This window comes from Protopterus annectens, chromosome 6.part1, assembly GCF_019279795.1.
Source record: "Protopterus annectens isolate FY-2018-M chromosome 6.part1, PAN1.0, whole genome shotgun sequence".
NCBI classification, from domain to species: domain Eukaryota; kingdom Metazoa; phylum Chordata; order Ceratodontiformes; family Protopteridae; genus Protopterus; species Protopterus annectens.
In genome coordinates, this window is record NC_056738.1 from 250874768 (window position 1) to 250893731 (window position 18964).

At 36.5% G+C, this 18964-nt stretch overlaps 1 protein-coding gene across 1 annotated transcript in view; it reads right to left on the reverse strand.

Annotated features, from left to right (window-relative positions):
* The window catches only part of LOC122805490 (ras and Rab interactor 2-like), a 1218761-nt gene that overhangs the window by 276212 nt on the left and 923585 nt on the right, over window positions 1-18964 (reverse strand). Inside the window, exon 6 of the mRNA XM_044075679.1 lies at window positions 419-510. Coding sequence (XP_043931614.1) covers window positions 419-510 — 92 coding nt within the window. The remainder of the gene's footprint in view (window positions 1-418; window positions 511-18964) is intronic.

Genomic DNA, 18964 nt, shown 5'->3' on the forward strand with positions numbered 1-18964 from the left:
ACACATGGACTCCTGTACCTGCCAAATACATATACAGATATAGAAGACTAGTCTGTTGTAGACTGAAAAATTACTCCCAGCATTTTTTTTTTGCTGAAGAATGCAATTGCTTTTAGCTCCATAAGCATGCTGATGTATTCTGTATCTGAGATGGTATGACTACCAGAGTATAGGAGGTACATTTAGCCTTAGATGGGGTGGAAGCATCCACCTTGTTTGTAGCCAAAATTAAGAAGCTTTTTTCCTCAGGAAAGTTAGACCATCTTTGGAGAACTATTTATACCCACCACAGTTACGGTCAGCTGACTTAAGTCTATTTCTGAACCCAGGCCTCCAAAATGAAATCAAGTTGCATCACATGTTCATTTTATATTCTACCCATAGTCTGACCCCTGAAATACAACTTAAAAATACTCACCAACACCGAGGTGTGAGATGGATTCTAGTTCTTTTTGTGATCTTGCTTTTGCAATCGCATCAGGCAACTTCAGTGGGAACTGCAGAACATCCCTTTGGAAGCAACATAGAAAAATGATCACTGTATACTTTATTTTAAGAATAACAGATAGAGAAGACAGCTCTTTGTGGTCCTCACATGAAAACATAAGCATAAAAACCTGGGACAGCTACATATCACATGCATAATATTGTATTTCAATAAATATGAGACTATCAGTTTTATTTAAATCACTGAAGTTATTTGCAATACTCATTGTATGTTGTGTGTTTATTGAAGTATTGAAAAAATGTTGTGGTGCTGATAAACAATGAGACGCCAATTACTAAATAATGAATTCTGTGCGATATCATAATGCTGTGTTTTTTTAAGTAAGCAAAGAGGTGTGCCGGGGTGGCCACTTGCCTTGTTATACAGCTGCTAATCATTTTTAAACTGCCTCTTCATTCTTTTGCTGAATTCTTTACACTCAGTTCCTGTTCTCCCACACTAAATCCCCTTACTCAGACTGGGAAAATGTTTATTGTACTTTGCAGGGCTAGGTCTCCAGTACTCTCTTGGGAAGGGTCATTTAAACTGTGAGATATCCATTGTTCTTATCTATTACATTTTCCCCACACTGTCTTTACACATTTTTTTAAACTCCATGAAAGGAGTGCACTTTGCTTGTCTGAGCATCAGACACCAGTAGCATCTTGCACTCGCTGCTGATTTATAATTTACCCATTTGTTTCTGTATTGGTAGTCTCTGGTTCAGGCTGAAAATGTTATTCTGGATTTAATTCAGGCGTAGGAATCCCATATGTACAAAAAATACTCTTTTTAAAACAGTGAATCACCCTCACAATGCACACACTCACACATAATATGTCTAGTCTTGTTAAATCAAAACATCTTTCTTTTAGACTCCTTCTTTTGTGCAAACTGTTGTTAGAGCATCAGAATGCTATGTGGCAGTTAGGCAGAGAGTGAGAGTGGGAGACTTATTAGGATATCACATTTCAGCAAGAGTAAATATGGACTTACTGCAGAGCTTGTACAGCTAATTGCTTTTGTAAGCAGCTGCGTGGCCTTAGAAAATGTAATAGGTTGTATAGGTGTTTGTGTTTGGAGGGTTGTGATGACACAAAATGGCCAAGATAGTGTACGAGTCCTGAGAGGACTGAAATGCATATGAAGCCTTCCTACCGTGCTGTGCTCAGTCATAATGCTTGTTTGTTGATGCATTGTACACTGTTATGCACGTATGCGTGTACACACACACACACACACACACACACACACACACACAAACACACACACACATGCATGCATGTGCACGTTTTCACTTGCACAGTGCTTCTGCAAGCTGCCGTAATGTTAATGGCATGCATGTGTGCAGCCCATCAAATGCTGTTTTCATTATGGGTGAAAACAGTCTCTGTAGCTCCACCTTCATGGTTTGCAATGTTTATTTCTCAGCCCTTTGGTTTGATTTCTTATCTTTTAACCTAAAGTATGGTTTCCTAACAGAACCATAAATGTAGTTCCATTTAACCAGAACACAAACACATACACATTATGAGCCCATCTTCTGGAAATGTATTCCATCAAAGTCTTGTCACAGTAATAATGAATGCTCCAAGAAAATTCATTAACTTATGTACCTTGGATAAAGCAAAGAAGCATGAATTATACAAAATCATATATGTTCTGTATGGGGTACTACTGTTTTTGTGCAATGCCTAACAGTTTTAAGTTACGCAAAATGAATACGTCACAGGGACTTAGCTGTATTAATACTGACAAATAAAGGTACAAATGTGATAGGAAGGCTTATCGTTAATAGTGAATAACCTAATAAACTAAGTTTCCTGCAGTGACAGTTTATACAGCATGACTGCTGATGACTGTGGCAGCGGATGACTTGTATCTCAGTGTTTGAAGACATAACACAAATAATGGGAAATGGTAATTTCTGACATCTAGGAAATTAAAAAAAGTATGATTTTATCCATTCATTATCATTTTCCTCTTGTCAGAGTCATGCTAAGGGGATACCCTTTTGCCAGCAAGAACTATTTGTGTTGCATAACCTGTTAAATGATCGATTTACCATTGGTGAGTCTCTTACAGTACTGTGCAGTGACTGTAGAGATCACAAAACAAGTAATCATGCTGAAGATATGGAGAAACCTTTGACTAGTATTAGTTTTATAAATACGCATTCATCATGGTAATATCACTGCACCATTGACAACTTTCCAGATATTGACCTCTGTTTTACACTACACCCCAGGTGAGATGGGTTGTTTGAACAGCTCAACAAAATACTAAAGGCAGTCTTATGTAAAGTCATGAACAAGGGGGAAAACTCTGGATCAGCTATCATATTATGTTCTATTTGTCACAGTGTTAGATATATATTTCTGTTTTTTAACTATTTTAAGAGTACTGGCTCAAGTGATTACTAGATATAACAAAATAAACTTGGGAAAAATAACACATTCCTCACCAGTGTAGTGGACCACAGGATGCAAGCATAAGAGAGGTTGCCAGATAATTAGGTTACTGTTTTTAGTAATGGAGCACACTATTAAGGTACAGGAGGTCAAAGTCTGTACTTGCAGTATGGTGCCAGGATCAAGGACTGGGCTGTAGGAGAACTAGTTGTGGTTCTATCACCAGCCGTAGAAAAAAGCTCCTGACTACCTGGTCAGGGCCCTGTCAAATAACAAAACGTGTATGTCCAGTTAATTGACAGATATTCTAATGTGACAAGTGAAAACAAAGAGATCTACCATGTGAATCCACCAGTGTTCTAGGGGAAAATATGCTGATAACTTGTAACCTAGGCTATGAGACCCTGGCTCTAACCAGAGATAGGAAGATGGGAAACACTGCCTATTCTGCAGTTTACGTCCTTGAAATAGGGGGTACAGGTGATTAACATAAAGATGTGATTTTTCTTTTCGAGAATGAATTAAACAGATAAGTCAAGACACAATAATTAAGTCATTCAAGAATATGAAACTCCATCTTTACAGCATGACTGAGGCAAAATAGAAATAGCAATATGTCAAATCAGCAAATGTAGTTTTAGCAAAAGTAAAATGTTCTAACTGTTCACAGAAACAAACTTTGCTGATAATGGAGATTGTCTCAAGTCCAGAAGATGCAGGGATGTCCCTTCACATGGGGGGCTGCAGAGGAGGCCAAAAGTGTTTGTTCTATGTTCACTTAAGGTAGTTTCAGCAATAAGTGTTTTAAGTTTTTTACCTTTTCCAAAACTACCTTCAGCAAGTCAACATGAATCCACATAAAAATATTGTTGTGGAGTAAAATGACACTGGCTGTAGGTGTAACTGAAAAGACCTACAGAGAATGTACTAACCCCTCTGTGCTGGTTGCTAAGCCGGATGAAATATCCATTTTTGTCATAAATGTAGGTATCTGAATTCTGTTTCTCAATCTGACACCTACCCTGTACCATAGGTAACCGAATGATGCTAGATCAAGTGCCATAGGACTTTAGACCTAATCAAGTTTGCACTGACAAGTGATCTCAGAGACTGGACAAAGAAAAAGACAACTTGTTTTCATCCTACACTCTTCCAGTATACTTAAAATCATGTTTGGGTTGTATGGGGCTCCTGCAATATCCCATCATCTAATTTATAAGCTCCTAAGATCACATAGTCATTGTACAGGTACATAACTAGCTGATCCAATTATTGATAATCAGAGCTGAACATCAAATATGCTCAAGTTTCTGTTGGAAATTTGTCTATATTAGGGAGACCAAGCTGACTTGTCTAGTGTGACAAAGACCTGGCATCTCTCTTTTTTTTTGAAAAAAGAAACATCTTTATTGAATCCTCACTTATGACATAGGCAATCATACATTTATACAAATGAAAATAAACCAAATTGACATATTTTCAGTTGCAAACATTATACATTATTTCTTATACAGTCATTGTCAGTGCAACATTACATAAACTTTTCAATTCCTGCCTTCTTATCAACACATTCCTCCTCCAGCACGTTATTCTATGTCTATTGTTCTCACAATTCCCATTTTTTCTATGCAATTTGCTCCCACCCTTTTCTAAAGATCCCATTCTTTTATCTCTTTTCTATAGCCACAACTTCTAGTATGGGTGGTTTAGAGTTTGATTTCCATTTTCTAGTAATTGTTTTTTGGCAGCCTCTGGGCGGCTGCAGTGGTGCAGTGGTTAGCTTTGCTGCCTCACAACAAGAGGTTCTCCAGTTCAATCCTCAGTTGGGGTGCCTTCTCTATGGAGTCTGCTTGTCCTCCCTGTGGTCACGTGGATTTCCTCTGGGTGCTCCAGTTTCTTCCCACATCCCAAAGACATGCTGTAGGTGGATTGCACACTCTAAATTGGGCTTAGGCATGAGTGCATGCATGCATGTGTGTGCCTTCTGTGGAAGGTTGGATGCCTGACTGGCAACTCAACACCATAAAACTCTACTGCCAATCATGAGTGGGCAAGATGATCCACTGTGGCAACCCATAACTGGAAAAAGACAAAAGAAGAAGTTTTTTTAGCAGCCACCAGAATTAAACTCAGCAAGGCCTTACTATGCCTTGGCAATTTCAATTATGTATCACAGCTCAAAAAATCATTTCCTTAGTTAAACCAATTTGCTCACACAGTGTTTCTAACAGAGTAGTCTGCAGGGAATTTTTTTAAGTCTGCTAGCTCATTACATTGCCAAAAAGTATGTTCCCAATTACATCTTTCTTTTGCATCACACCTACAACATTTGCAACCTACCCCAGGAAAAATTATTTGGAGTCTGCTTGGGGTATAAAAATACCTATGCAAACACTTCGAAGCAAAGATCCAGAATATTCTAGACTTTGTTGCATATTTGGGAGCCATACATGTATCTTCATATCATGTCTTCCCAATCCTTTCTACCCTCCTCTGATTGATTCCTATAGTTATCAGGCAATATTTTCTATGCCCAACTAATTATCCAATTTTAACAGCAGCTTCAGTTCCAAAGTTTACTAAAGCTTCACCAGTGCTGGTCTTTCATCTAGGATACCCTACTCTTTTCTCTTTGCAATTCTCTAATAGCAATCCTTTATAGGGAAGGCTATATCTAGACTGCAGTCCAAATGAATTATTTGCCTCTTTCCATTCTATAACCTTTCCCTCTCTAAATATTTGTTCCTAATACCTTGATTCATTTGCCAGTTTTCTTTGGTAAATTCCAGCTCCCTCTTGTCTATCTCTGTACTCCTAATTGAGGTAATCCCAATCAGCAGAATCTCCTTTCTCCATTCCCATGCTTGTTTACTTCTTAGAATATTTTCTGCTACTTTATGAATATAATATTCTATAAGGTTATTGCTATTCTTCTTAAGGATCTGCATCCAAAATCCCAGTTTCTCCTTATTTCTTGAGCTTCGTCCTGTTTCATCATCATCCCTTTCCACTTTGAATTGAATTATAGCTTTATGCTTGTCAGGCCTGACATCTTGGGCATATTATCAACAAAGACCATTGTTAAGCCAAAGACAGAGGTATTCCAAGGCAGGCCTCAGCATGCGACCAAGTCTCAAATAATGGCATTCCTACTCTTTGCCAATTGCTTGTGCCCCATTTTGCACCCTGGCTGCCTTTCTCACAGGCCTGTTCTGAGAGCCCTAATCATGTGAGTGGATTGAAAGGACAGAGCATTTTTTTTTGCTGAAAGTGGCTTTTTGCGAGCACCCAGTCTTGATCATAATTAATTTCAAGCAGACATTTATTGTTCAGATGGGAACCTTGGACATTGGTCTGGGTCCATACTGTCAAAGTTTGTCAGGAATAAGAAACATACAGGGGTTATCTAAAGTTAATAAATGGGGATAATCAATGCTTAGTAATTCAAAGGGAATACTTGGCTATCCATTCAGCCAAGGACATCTTCAATTAATTTCTCCTTGTCTGACTGTCAGCTCATCACTGATTGATTGATTAATTGATTGACTGATCGATTGTTTTTTATTTATTTGCCATTTGTTAAACAGGTTAGTCTGGCTGGGCAGATGCCCCTTTTCAGCAGAGACCCAAGGAGAAAAGTTCCAGTAAAAAAGTGTTACAAATAGCAGTAAGTATTTAGGCATATTTACATAGCAAGAATAAAGATCTGTCGTATACATGCTTAGAACAAAAAGCATAAATACAAACTGTGATTACAATGTGTTGAAGAGAAGTTAAGTCACACAATATCAGATTAAAGTCATGGCAATAAAAAATAAATAAAAAATGATTATGCCCCTTTGCATTATATTAACCAAGAGTTGGGCTATAATCATATTTTTGACCTTACAGCATTCTGAGACATGGTTGACTCCTGGACTGGGGCAGCCAATGGCAATGATGATGCTGTCTTTTGTCATTCTGCCCTAGTGCTTGCTGCACTTAGTGGCTGGGTTGTCTTCTGGGAGGGTTATGTGATGGGGGGATTATATAACAATGTTATGAATGCTCTGGCCTATGCTCACAATAGATTAGTGGGAAGAATCCACATCTGTAGTAACAGCTAAATGCAAATATGTCATTCTATCTACCTGGAGTGAAACCCTTAACAAGTGTTTGTTTGAAAAGCATAGGAGTTAACCAGTGGTCTTCATCATAAAAGTGAGAATTCTTGTAAAAAGTAAGCTTATGCTCAACTTAGAAAGGAATCCAGAGAAGTACTGTAAACGAATAAAGAAAAATGAAAGAGGGGAAAACTTGACTATGGATAGTTTTAATGCATTCTTTTTCTTGAACTGGGTGTAGTATGGTGTGAATGACAGACTGCACTTTACCACCTTACTACCTTACAAAGACTACACTTCAAAAACTAATATGGGTGTAAAAAAATTCCAGATCAGGTTTGCCCAGCTGTCGAGAACTATATTCCATGTGAAGTAAGACAAGGACAGACTCTTGGCAGCTCCAAAGCTAAACTTTGGGAGCATCTACTTAATGAAAGCCAATGTACATGCAAACATGAAAATAGGTAATAAAAGGAACTAACAATGAATTTTCTTTAAACTGATATTTTTAACTTCCTGTTTGATAAATGTATTTTTCTACAAAAGTTGATATATTTTTATTACAGTCCACTTTATTATCTCTGTCATATGTGTAAATTTCCTTTGATCTTGTCTGTGTACATAATATATATGCTAACATTTATTAGCTCGTTTAAGCCCAGATCATAGTTAAAAAGGGTCAGTAGACCAGCCCAGTCATCAAACAGACATACATAAATAAAGACATACATGCATATGCATGCATAAATAAATAAATGGAAGAGTGAGGTGTATATCTCAAAGTCTGATAGAAAAGATACAAACTGTACTGCAACAATGGCTGGATGATGAAGCCAGTCCTAATAAGAAAACAGTATTTGAAGGTATCATTAATCTTTCCTTTGTATTTGAGTGACAGAAACTCATAAGAATGTGACATAACAAAGGGATTTTTGAGTGGCGTTTATACCCCCCGTGAGAGAACTAAGCCAATACCTAGGATCTCTCTCTCTCTCTCTCTCTATATATATATATATATATATATATATATATATATATATAAAACAAGGGCTACTTCAGCAGACCAAAATCCCATTTACCCGACTTTCAAAACACCGAGACGAAAAACCTGAAACTCCATAAGATTGACTGCTCGGGACACCGACAGATCACTACGGGTAAGTAACTGCTCGCCCAACCCAGCAAACACACTAACACCGAAGCAAAGAAAACCCACCCCCCTAACTAAATATACCAACAGCAAGATCATACTTTTGGGGAGGTAAGGAGCAAAGGTCAACATACTGGCCAAGCGGTTACTTACCCGTAGTGATCTGTCAGTGTTTTGAGTGGTCGGTCTTGCGGAGTTTCAGTTTTTTTTTGTCTCGGTTTTTTGAAAGCCAGGTAAGTGGGATTTATATATATATATATATATATATATATATATATATATATATATATATATATACATATATATAAATATATATATATATATATATATATATATATATATATATACACACACACACACACACACACACACACACATATATATATATATATATATATATATATATGTGTGTGTGTGTGTGTGTTTGTGTGTGTGTGTGTATATATATATATATATATATATATATATATATATATATATATATATGTATACACACACACAACACACACACACACACACACACACACACACACACACACACAGCTATATATATATATATATATATATATATATATATATATATATATATATATATATGAATAAAACTGAACATGTAAACATTTGCAGGCCTGGGACAAAATTTGAGTATTATATATCCAAATAATAAAACAAGGGTCACAAGAAACAAATATTTATTTATTTATTATTTATTTACATGTGTTTATCAGGAGTGTCTACTGGGCCAGAATGAGCCTATTTTCAGTGGAGGCCCAGGGAGAAAAGCTCCAACAAACATGTCAGTACAAAATTCAGTTAATTACAGACCTTGTATTAACAAAGGATAGACAGAAATGAAATACGGATTTTAAACAGAAATAAATATTTCATAACATAAAAATCACTTGAGTAGAAGTTAGTAGCAATATACAATGACTAGATAGTATGCTGTGAATTGAAATGTCTAACAAAGTAATGAGCTGTAGATAAAAAACAAAAGAATGAAATATGAAGAAATAGTAGACAGAGTTTTATACAACAGGTAGAAATGGTTATGGATGTGTGTGAAAGATTATAGTGTGGGAAAGGTCAGGTTATGTGGGGTTTAGAGTATAAGCATTGCCATTGGGTACATAGATGTAGATGAAGGGCCTTGTTGATGGAGCTAGCATCCTTAGTGGATCTGAGAGGTGATGGGAGTGAGTTCCAAAGTTTGGCACTGCAAAAGGAGGAAAGCATTTGGCCAGCAGGGAGTGTAGGTTTTTGAACAAGCAGTCAGATTTTCTGATATAAGGGGTCTATTTGGGTGGTATTGTGTTAAAATAGAGCAGAGAGATGGGTAGCCGAAAGGTTTATAGATTATTTTGTGAGCTGTAGTTAGTTGATGGCAGATAAGGTATTGTAGTAGTTCAGGCTATTTCAGTGTCTATAATGAGGAACAGTGGTGAGAGGAATATGTGGCATTAGTTGCAAATTTGGAGATTTTATTGTAGCAGGTTTCCATTTTGGCTTTTAGGGAGGTTTGTATGATAGTGAGGACTGGGGTGCCATATAATAGAGGTGGTAGTAAGAAAGTAGAGGCAAGATTTTTCTTAGTGGAAGGGTTTAGGAAGTGTTTGTGTGTATAGAGGGTACCAAGTTTTTTGGTAGGTCGTTCTGATATTGTTGGGAATGTGTTGGTCAAAGGTTAAGTTTTCATCTATGGTAACACCTAGTAATTTTTTGTGTGGGACTACTTCTAGGACAGTTATGTTTAGTGAATAGATTGTAAAGTCTGTTTGTTTAATGGGGTGGTTTTCCTAGGGGTGAAAAGAAGAAGTTTAGTTTTGTTGGGACTGAGTGCAAGATGATTGTTAGTCATCCAAGTTTCAGTGGATGAGAATGCTTGCTGTGTAAGTGTAAGTAATTCAGGTGTGGTATTGGTGGAACAAATTATTGCTGAGTCGTTTGCATACTGAACAACAGAGTTGTTGCTAACACAGGAGTGGAAGTCATTAATGAAAGTACTGAAGAGTAGAGGCCCTAATGTGGATCCTTGAGGAACACCTGTGGGAGTATGTAGGAATGGTGTGAAGGAGGTTAGCCATTTAGTGGATTGTTGTCTATTGGACAGATAGTTGATGAACCAGAGTAGAGTTGGAGGGATATACCCAGTGTGGAAAGCTTTAAGAGAAGAAGGGAGTGGGAGATGGTATCAAAAGCCTTATTCAGGTCAAGGAAAAGGAAGGAAACTAGCTTGCCTTCATTATGAGCTTGGTTAACTGTATTTATGAATGATAAAAGAGCATGTGATGGTACTGTGGGAAGGGCAAAAGCCATGTTGACAGGGAGATAGTAGATGGTTATTCAGTATATAGTGTTGGAGCTGGGTGTGAATACATTTTTCTGGGATTTTTGAGAGAGGGGACAGAGTAGCAATAGGACGGATAATGGAGGTATCTATACCTTTATGTAGGGGGGAGGATATATGTTTTTTCCAGATAATGGGCATGTAGGATTCCTGTATTGATTGATTTAAGAGTATACTAATGGGATAGGAGATAATCCTAGCTACCATTTTAAGGTATTCTAGGAGTAGGTTGTCAGGGGAGCAGCTACCTGGTTTAAGTTTGAGAAGAAGTTTAGTTATGATGGTAGTAGGTATTGGGGAGAGAGAAAAAGTAGATGTGGGAGAGTTAGCTGGGCAGTGATTAGAATGGGAAGATGGGGGAGGAAAGGAGGCAGTAAGTTTGGCTATGGTTTCTATGATGTATAAGTTAAAGACAGTGGCGATTTCTAATGTGTTTTATCGGGATGCGGACAGTGGTTGTTCTTTGTGCCCAGGGTTTAGTAGAGAGGAAATAGAGCTACAGAATCTTTTTGGATTTTGTTTAAAGGTTTGCTGTAGTTCGATGTAATGATTTTTTTGTCGTTAATGACTAGGCGCTTAACTTAGTTATGAAGCTGCCTGTACTGTTGGAGGTCAGAAGGGTTTTAATTCTATGCCATGTTTTCCAGGTTTTATCCCTGATGACCATGAGATGTCTGGTATTTCTAGACAGTCAGGTGGTGTGTTTGGATTTTACTCTTTTAAGGCGGAGAGGGGCTAGGTTGTTTCAAACTTTAGGAATGTTGAATTAAAGAATTCAACTGCTTCGTCTAATGGGAGGGTCTTCAATACATTCCAATTGATGGACCTTAGGTGGTCATTAAAAATAGCAGGGTTGAAATGAGTTAGAGTTCTGATTATTTTGTAATGATGTAGGTTGGGTAGGAGGGAGGTTTTGTGTACAATGTAGGCAGGTTGGTGGTCGTTGATGTTGCAAGGAAGGGTGCTTGCTTCGGAAAATATGTTGGGGTCTGAAACTAGGATCCAAACTATGACTGAGCCACCATTATTGCTTTTATCTGGTCTAGTTATATCTGTGATTATTTGTGTAAATTTATAGATGTTGATGCTAGGAGGTGAGGGGAAGTTTGATTGGTTGAGCCAGTTTATATTGACATTGCCTAGTATGATTGTTTTCATTGTTATTGTTATTTTTATTGTTATTGCTACTGTTATCACCTAATATGTTATTCATTGTCAAATATAAAATTTTACAAATTTACAAACTAAGTGCTTTTTGCAAGGGCACCCCCCCCCCATCCTTCATGCTACCATACTGAGTTTTATAATCATTTCTGAAGTTGCCACAAAATGGGGAAAAAAAGTATATATTTGTTTTTTGGTAAAATTATTTTCCTTATTCCATTGAGTGTCTGATATTATTGGTAAAATGTATTTTTGAAACTCAGTATAAGAAGCTGCCTTATATTAGTATGTATGTTTCAGGAAAATGACTGTACTACAGTTTATTCTTGGAAAGTCAACATGTTTATATGGTAAGAGAAATACATTTGACCTAAGTAATTGCCGTTCAGAAACCTTTCTGATATGAATGGATTAAATCAATTGTATGCCATGCTCAAAGTGGAAAATTTTTAGTTTCCTTTTTATGAAATTAAGATTACTAGGGATTCAGTTGAAGAATGAGTTTCAAAAAGTAATTTGACTAGCTGTGTCCTCATTAAAGAGCTGTTCTTGCACAGACAGTTTAAAATTGCCATAATAGTTTATGCCATTAAAAGCACAATATTTCTAGCAAACAAGCAGAAAAACACACTGTCAAAACTCATAAAACTGATAACATTTGTTGGACAGATTTGTGAGCAAGTGGCTTCTTCACTGTTTTTAAAATGTTTTTAAAATGTCGTTGATGGCTGTGGATGCCTCAACAACTTGTATAATCACTATTGAATAAATAGCCTCTTGTAATAATGACAAGATCTGAGATACAAGTGCTTTACCCTGCATTCATCCACTGTCAGAATTTGTTGGCAAGGAATAAAAGGAATCACATGTAGAAGCAACATTTTGTTGAGGACTGTTTGAACATCTATTACTGCTTAGAGGGCATTTTAAATTAGATTTTTGAAATGTTATATTTTGGGTAGGAGAGGTGAATTCTTGACTATCTAGGTTACCTTCTCTTTCTGTACAAAGGTAAAATTGCTTAGACAACTTGTTTGTTTTTAGAATATTCACTCCATATCACTTTCTAAGCAATATGCTTTTTCACCCAGCATAGTTATTGCTGGCATTACCAAGAAAGTGCAAAACATTATTAACACTACTTTTCAAGATACATGTTAATGACACACATAGTGTCGTTTAAAGTAGATATTCAAGGAAACAGCAGCAGAATAGAAAGTTCATTTTGTGGTCATGATGTTTTTGTCATGGTTATTGATTGAAAGAAAATATCTGTTCCATATTCCATGCAAACCACACTACTTGTATCTTGCCACTGGAAGGCATGTAGGCATTACCTCTTCCTTGTTTAACTGTAATCAGTTCCATCTATCCTAAAGCAATTGTACAAATTTAATTTTTTTTTAAATACATTTTGTTGTTCTACATAGTGAGCTATGTTATCAGTATAATTTTGTCTTCTGTTTTTTCTCTGATGGTACTGTTATATAGATCTTCTTTCTCTTGCTAACTCTCCTCCTTACTATTATTTCATCCTACTCATTTTCTTTTCTTGAGAATACTAAGTTTTTATATCTTCAGCTTCTGAACTGAAAAGAGCTACAGGCAAGTTGATACGTAAAGTAAAATAATGCAAGGGCAATGGAGATAACTTCCTAAAGAAAGTATAATATTTCATTCACCCCCATCACTGTGTGCACTGAGGAAACTGATTATGATAAAAGTGCCACAGAGGTGATAAAACTGGTAAGTCATGTTTCTTTTAATATGTGAAACTAAGTGAACCATTCTCTAGAGAGGATGCTACACTCTGTGGAAAACAAACATTATGTTTTGGGTGCAGTTGTCCTTTAGTAATGAATAGAAACAACTTTCATAATAATATACAAGAATATGTATAAGTGTATTAGAAATTGTGAAAAAAAACATTACAATGCATTACTGGGAGGAACTTATTATGAATATTTTGACATAACACTGTATAAAGTATCATGCTTTGATTAAGAACAAGAAGTTCTAGATTTGGTTATTGTGTAAATAATTACAGGGCAAAAGGTTACCTACAAGCTAACTAGAGGATCCTTTATGGCTGTGCATGAGTGATACGATAAGCTGCTAGTAAATGGAAATGCACAGCAACACACACACACACACACACACACACACACACACACACACACACACACACACACACACACAAATGTTGTCAGCATATACTATATTTATGGTTTACTTAAAATTTTCCATCTGTTATAGATAACAGCTGACAAATTCCAATGCAGTTTGCTCTAGAAGCCTTGGGGCTACAGAAGCTAACTGCACATTATTCTAATTGTCATATTGTACTGTAAGACAGAGTTCCAAGCATCTATTTAGAAGTAACATTGACACCAACAAGTATGAAAATGTATATTTGAATGAAGAATGTTATGTTATACTCAGGATTTGTTGAGCATTTAAGAGAGCCAAAGTAAAGTCAGTGGTATACATTAGAATGTTTAGAAAAATACATAGCTGGTTTGTTGGAAGAATAGATATTAGGATTCAAAGTATGATTTTCTTTTTTCTTTGCACTTTAGAAAAAGCAATAGTCGAAGTGGAATTCTGCTATGTTTATTGTGAAAAACTGAAAGGCTGCCAGTCTAGCCAGAAATACCTTTGTAAATAATTTTATGTCATTTGTAAATATTAATATAATCCGCAGGCTTATTTTACAAAAGTAAAGTGAAATATATGTAATGATTAAACTATATGTTGTACTGAGCTTCAAAAATGTAACCACAGTGCACCCAGCTGGAAGAAAGCTAAGTAAAGAATTTTATAACTGTGTTTGATCACAAGCTTGGAGACAGGACGCCTGGGTTTGGAAATTCCTTCTATTGTTTTAAGACAGAGATAATTACTAGATTTACATGTAAAGTGCTCTTTATTACTGTGGCTTCCTGGCAGGTGCAAGATTACAAAGATATGTTAAATTTTGAGTTCTGTGAGCCTGGGAAACTTCAGCAGAGGTGTCAAGAATGATGTAATCTGAAATGACTCAGCAGTAAGGTGTATTATCAATTTAAGGGCTATCTCAGAAAGAAAGAAAGAATAGCATTTTGCATCTTGTCTTGCATTCAGTAAGAACATCTACCCACCAGCACTTGCTCTGTATGTAAGTAGTATTTAGAGCAGTGATTTTTGTTAGAGATAGATAGACATAGCCAAATTAGTCTAATTGTTTTCTGTACTGATGTGAGACTATCCTACAATATTGTTTTAAAGTAGTTTCCTGTGATCTCTGAACTCTGTAACGTCATTGTGTTGAGATAATAAGTATTGTCTGGTGTTTTTATTATTTATTATTAAATATTTTTAAACATTTGGACTGGGGCTGTTTTGTGTAGAGATGATTTAAGCTCTAGAGTACTTGCATGTATTTAGTGATACTGTACAAAGCCACTCCAATAGCCTTGCTGTTCATTACACTTACTTAATATTGCACAGTAAAATTGGACACCCTTTGATAAGGGCCTTTATAGTAGCTGATAAGGGTAGTTGGTGGCAATGGATTTCTACCATAGCTGGAGAACCTATGCCAGCCTTCCCAAGGAGTGTCTCTGTGTTTGTATATAAACCAAATCTCAAAGTGTATATGTGTCAGCTACTTGGGCAGGGACATGAAGCACTGGTTGAACAGAGAGGGTACTAGAGGTTTTGGTTTGACTACTTGTCTGAGATGTGAACCCTATAGCTGTGCCAGTGGGGAGTCTTACTTGGGATCTGGAGAGAAAGGGAGAAACCAGCCCCAGACTGACTGCGATCTCTGTGTGCTTTTAAGGGAAATTGTACTTTACTGTGTGTGTACTTGCTATCCTCCCAATGTGGACGCCCCTCACTGGCGTTAGTGGTGAGAATTGAGGCTCCTTGATTACTGGGCCAGTGCATGGGTGTCACATTTATTTTGTTTGGAATTCTGCTATGTTTATTTTGTTTGCAAGCATCGGGCACAGTCTCTTACTGCAGCCTGTAAGAATATATACAAACTAATATATACAGACTCCATCTAGTGGCATTCTCACTTTAAAGGGGATTGTTTTGTCCTGTTAAAAGAAAGCATTTAATTTATTTTTAGAGTTTATGCACTCATTTGAATAATGTGAAATTTAATTAGTTCATCTATAAAACAGAAGAATCTTCTCTTTGTTTTAAATAAATCACCTGCCTTCATATGTTCTTACAATTTTTAAAAACATGTCAAATGTAACTCAAACTGCATAACAAATGGGGATATTTTCATACCATAAATCTGGCACAGTTACGCTACTGCAATACCAACTATTATTTTAGTATAATAGGCACTAAACAAAGTTTTTTTAAATGTATAATTATAAAAATTTCAGTCCTTAACATGGTAGTGAATAGTGAAAAAGACTATTTTTTGTAATATGGTATTATGCTTTTCATTCATTCAGTTACATTTATATTTAAAGCAGCTGTACTTATTAACATTGTTAGTCAGCAAACAAGAACATTGTACTTTTGATTGTGCATACAGAAAAAGCTCTGATAGTTACCTTACCTATCATTATTATTATTATTATCATTATTACTATTATTATTGTTGTTGTATTTATTATTGCCAGTGTTCATAGTTAGCCATTTAGCAAACAGAAGCAGCAATTGCATATGCAAGTTGTATGTCTTACATTATTACTTCACATTATATATGTCACAAAGACAGTTCAAAGTGTTCACCTTAAAGTTCAAGTAAGCACAAATACACGGACGGACACACACACACACACACACACACACACACACACACACACACACACACACACACACACACACACACACACACACACACACACACACACACCACATAATATGCATGCATAAACATACACATACTTATGCAAACACAGTCTTGCTAACGTTATGGCTGTAACTCTGGCAAACAAATGTTTCCTCTTTTGACAGTCCATGAAGTAAACTGAAGTCTAGAAAGTGTTAATTAATATATCAATAAATATACTCAGATACATTGCATAATATTGTAAAAGGAAATAAACAACTTTTGTCAGCTGTAAGTTGCACCTCATTCATTTTCATTTATAGTTGGCACTTCTTGGTGCATATTGTAAAAAACTGCTGTAAATATGCTGTTTTTACCCACTTGACTGTTCCCTTTGCTGAGTACTTCACCTAACCTCTCAAGCTGCTCTCTTGGAATTATAATGATTGCTCAACAAGGTTGCAGTTGTGTGACTCACCACTTACAAGTAACTTGTCGCATATTATTCCCTTCATTAAACTTTCTATTTATTTTCAGAAAATTATCAGGAAACTATTTAGTCCTTGATGTTTACATTACTTTATGTTTCTGTGATCACTGGTGTACCTGCAGACAATTTTATCTTAAATAATATGAGAACCCAAGCACAGAAAGATAAAACAGAAATGAAAGAATACTGCTTTATATCAAATTATGTGTGACACACAATGAGCAGACACTCCTCAACTTACAAAACTTGTAAGCACTCATTAAATTATTTAAAAACTTGTTTAAATAGAAATAATCTTTCTTCAGAAACATGCATGCATTTCATTTAAACTGCAATGCAGTTGCTGAGGCAGAATTCATCAAATGCAGTTTTCTTGAACAAAGCTGAATAAAACAGCATTTGGTATAAACAAATATGTTACATGCACGGAAAGCTACTGTACAACCCATGCAAGGGGAAACTTTCTACAACATAACTAATTATAAACATCTCTAGGACCTGCACAGCTTAGAGAAAAGTTATGTGTACTTTCCATCCAATTAATATTCAAAACATGTCATCCTATTGTTTTAATGTGCTTCTACCTCTCTGAAGTTCAGTTATCTCACAAGCAATTTCAGCAATTTTAGTCAGGATGCAGGGTAAATTAAAGTCCTCTGCAAGCATGCAAAAAGACCAGCCTGAGCATTTATTAATTTCTAACTTACAAACAAGTTTGCCACCAGTTCTTTGCAGAAAAAAAAAATGACACTAGGAAAGATCTGTCAAAGCTATGCAAATATATTTCCAAAAAAGATGGCAGTGATATTGATTTTACAATGAAGATTTATTATGCAAGTTGCCAGTGACTGTAACTGACACTTTGTATCAAGTTACAAGATACATGATATCAGACAATTACGGAGTATTACTAGTCATGGCAGCACTGCTCAACATACAAAGTTGCTAGGGAAAGCACATGCACATGCAGATGTTTGAATGCTCACTACTGTGGTAGCCTTAGCTATATGGGTTATAGCCTGCCAAGGATATAACAACTGGCCAGCTTTCAAGACGTTCAAGGCACCTGCCATGCCCCCAAACTGTCAGGCAGCTTAAGCTGAGCTGACTAAAAGACAAGTTTGAACACCAAGCCCTTCGGAGCTTTCCTGCCACCACAGATAGGGAGGCTAAGCCCTGAAAGGAGAAAGCTAAGAGCAACAATATATAAATGTCCACATCCTGGCATAAAAAAACACACCAAAAAAACAGGGGGGGGGGGTTGGAGGGAGGGATGGAGTGGCTACCACAGCAGTAATCATTTGAACATCTACTGTTATGTTCTCTTACACAACTTTACTACGTTCATCATATTGATCACTGCTGTAGTAGATTTAGTTATATGGGAAGTTTACCCTAGCTTACTACCTTTTAAGGTGGACAGAAAAGAGTCCAGGATCCCCTGGAGAATGATCCTAGCAAGGCCTGAACTGGACCAAGAAAAATGAATCAAACTTATAATGCTTTGTAAAAGTATGTACAGAGGACCATATAGCATCTTTTAGAACATTTCTAGAATCCAGCTCTTTCCAAAAAGCTATAGATGCAGCCAAGGCCCTGGTAGAGTGGGCCTTGACCCTGCTTGGAATAGATTTGTTATGGTGAGTATAACAAAACGTAATAGCATTAGGCAACCATTTGGAAACAGTCTGTTTTGATGCAGGTTGTCCCTTCTTACCTTCACAAGAATTGAACGATGGATCCAAAGATCTGAAAGATATAGTTTTATCAGTATAGTACCTGAGCTGTCTGTGGACATCCAAGCTATGGAATATCCTTTGGGGATGACGGATAATTTGGCTTAAAGTAAAACCAGATATCACTTTAGGCATAAAAAAGGATTAGTTCTCAAAGGAACCCTGTCCCAGTGGGAACTGAGGTAGGGTTGACTCATTATAAGCACTTGCAACTTAAATACCCATCTTGCAGAGGTCAGAGCAATAAGTAAAGGTGCTTTCCTGTTGTGAAACTCAATTCAGCCATTTGAAATGGA